A 2341-nucleotide genomic window follows, 5' to 3' on the forward strand; every position below is an offset into this window, starting at 1 on the left:
ACTCACACTCTCTTACTCTCTTATATGTAAAATCCCAAACATACAAAGAGACACACAACAAAAGCCTACAAAATCAAACTCCAACTTTGTTTCCTATTTTGTTCTTGTCTCATTTCAAAGACTTGGAGTAGTGGAGCCATTTTTCCTTCTAGTAACTTGAACTTTGTGTTGGGCATCAAGAAACAAAAGGGCTCAAATTTTATGTTGGTGTTTCTCCGGCCATGTGGTTCACCGGCGGCAGGAGACTCCTCTACCCATCTATGGTGGTTCTTCTAGTGGTCACGGTGTTTCAGAACATGTCCCAGGTTGAGGCCATTCGTGTGTTCCCATCAAATGCAGAGGCCGAAGTGAAATTCAGCTTCAGCAATGTGGATAAGAAGAACAAGGAAGATCTTTTGTATAAGTACTTTAGTGGAAGAACTTTTGGCCTAGGCAACACAACTCAAAAGGGATTTGATGAAAGTAAAAGAAGAGTTCCCAGTTCCCCAGATCCTCTTCACAATTAACAAGTACAATTTATATTCCATTTTTTATCTTTCAGTGTCTTCTTTAGTTTATATATATTATGGTTGAAGCATACCTACGTTTTTTCCATAATTTTCTCCCTTGTGAAATCTCTGCTTATGGTAGAATTTGAGCGAAAACCTAGGTATTTTGGACTTTTGGTCATATTAGTCATATAGAGGTAGTTTTTTCCTTCCTTTTGTTTAACTCCATGAAGGGTCTAGAAAACAGGTGATCAAGATTATGTGCTAGTGTATAGAAGCTTCTGAGAAAAGTTCAATAGTGTAGACTGTAGAGTGAATATTTTGTAGAGGAATTTTCTAATTGCTGCATAAAATATTTGTAAGTGCTGTGCTACTTGGATCCCTTTTATTTAATTTGTTTTTAATATTTCTGATTGCTGGGGAAGCTGCAAAAGACTGGCAGATATGTGTAATAAGAAAAGTAGGGATTGATGCCTTCTCAGCTTACAGCTGTACCTAGCTATATAACATATATCAAAATAATTGTTTACCTTTCTCCCAAAATTCTACAAAGTTTTATATTAATTGTTACTTTCACAATTTATATAGACTTTGTTTCCCAAATACAGAGATAATATACTTTTCTACTTTCACTGTCAAAGACCAGATTTGATTGTTTATCTAAAGCGGTAAACAATTAATCTGCCTTTATAGTGAACAGTCTGCAAAGCATTCTGAGTGATGATCCATTAAGCTGATTTTGGCAACTTTTTAATCCTTATAGATTGATTCTCTCACATCTTTCATTTACTTTCTTATTTGCAAATTAGGGGATTGTAAATTCAAAGAGCTTTACTACATTTTCCTAACAAATGCTCCTGAAAATTTTACTAATACTAAATAAAAAATGAGCAAATGCATCATCGTTGTGGACATATGGAATCATTCCAAACTTTCGAGATATAGGGAGAGTTAGAGGATATAAAATAATCAAAAAAATTCTTTTATTTAAAAAAATAACAAATGGGAAGGGATCTAATTTGGAATTTTGGATTTTGAGCCCGATTTCCTGCTATTTGAGACTTATTTCTAATAGAAAATCCCACTCGTTGGTTTTGATGGAAATAAATAGGCAATATTAAAAATTACAGTAGTTCTTTTTGTTCTTTTCATCTTTAGATGAAAAAGTAGGGCACGGCTAAAATATTCACTTGTTTTCAATCATCATCAAGTGAGACGAATTGTTAACCTATATTATTTGTGTTGGATATAATTGGTACATTCTTTTCAATTTTAGTCTGATAAAGTTCTCTCATCTGTGAATTTAACAGCTTTTCTCACTGCCTAAGGTTTCTAATCTTCGAATTGCCTGCATGCTGCATGTGCATTTATCACACACATATATATGCATACAGTCAAAGGTTTTTAATTTTATTTTATTTTTTTGACAATTGAATTAATATCAAAAACTATTAACGAATGGAAATTTATTACCTGTGGTCTTTTATATTACTTTAAAAGATGGATATAATACATATACATGTGTGTGTAAATCAGGTTTGAACAAAGTAAAGAGAAACTCTCCATGAGTCCATCAATACCTAAGTCTAACCAATTAAATTATTGTTAGGGGGCATCTTTTATATAGCTTGAATTATTGGAGGTGTAGCCGTACTCGATATATTAAGTAAACATTATAACATGATTATAATACTAGAGTATCATTGTTTGCTATCATGATTAATAAGACAATTTAATCAAGTTAGCTATATATCTGTTCAATAGCTAAAATTATATAAAGAAAGAAAAAATGTTATTCATTGTTCGTATATTATACAAGAAGATGGACAAACATCCCAAAAAAACATTGTCTA

At 32.2% G+C, this 2341-nt stretch overlaps 1 protein-coding gene across 1 annotated transcript; it reads left to right on the forward strand.

Moving 5' to 3' along the window:
* On the forward strand, positions 1-861 carry LOC109360093 (CLAVATA3/ESR (CLE)-related protein 43). Its single transcript, XM_019604828.1, has one exon. The coding sequence runs from the start codon at positions 222-224 to the stop codon at positions 504-506; it is 285 nt and encodes a 94-aa protein (XP_019460373.1). The 5' UTR covers positions 1-221; the 3' UTR covers positions 507-861.

This window comes from Lupinus angustifolius, chromosome LG11, assembly GCF_001865875.1.
Source record: "Lupinus angustifolius cultivar Tanjil chromosome LG11, LupAngTanjil_v1.0, whole genome shotgun sequence".
Taxonomy (NCBI): domain Eukaryota; kingdom Viridiplantae; phylum Streptophyta; class Magnoliopsida; order Fabales; family Fabaceae; genus Lupinus; species Lupinus angustifolius.

Excerpts from the sequence above, each read along its gene's own strand:
- LOC109360093 (XM_019604828.1), top strand. The coding sequence starts at position 222 with ATGTGGTTCACCGGCGGCAGGAGACTCCTCTACCCATCTATGGTGGTT.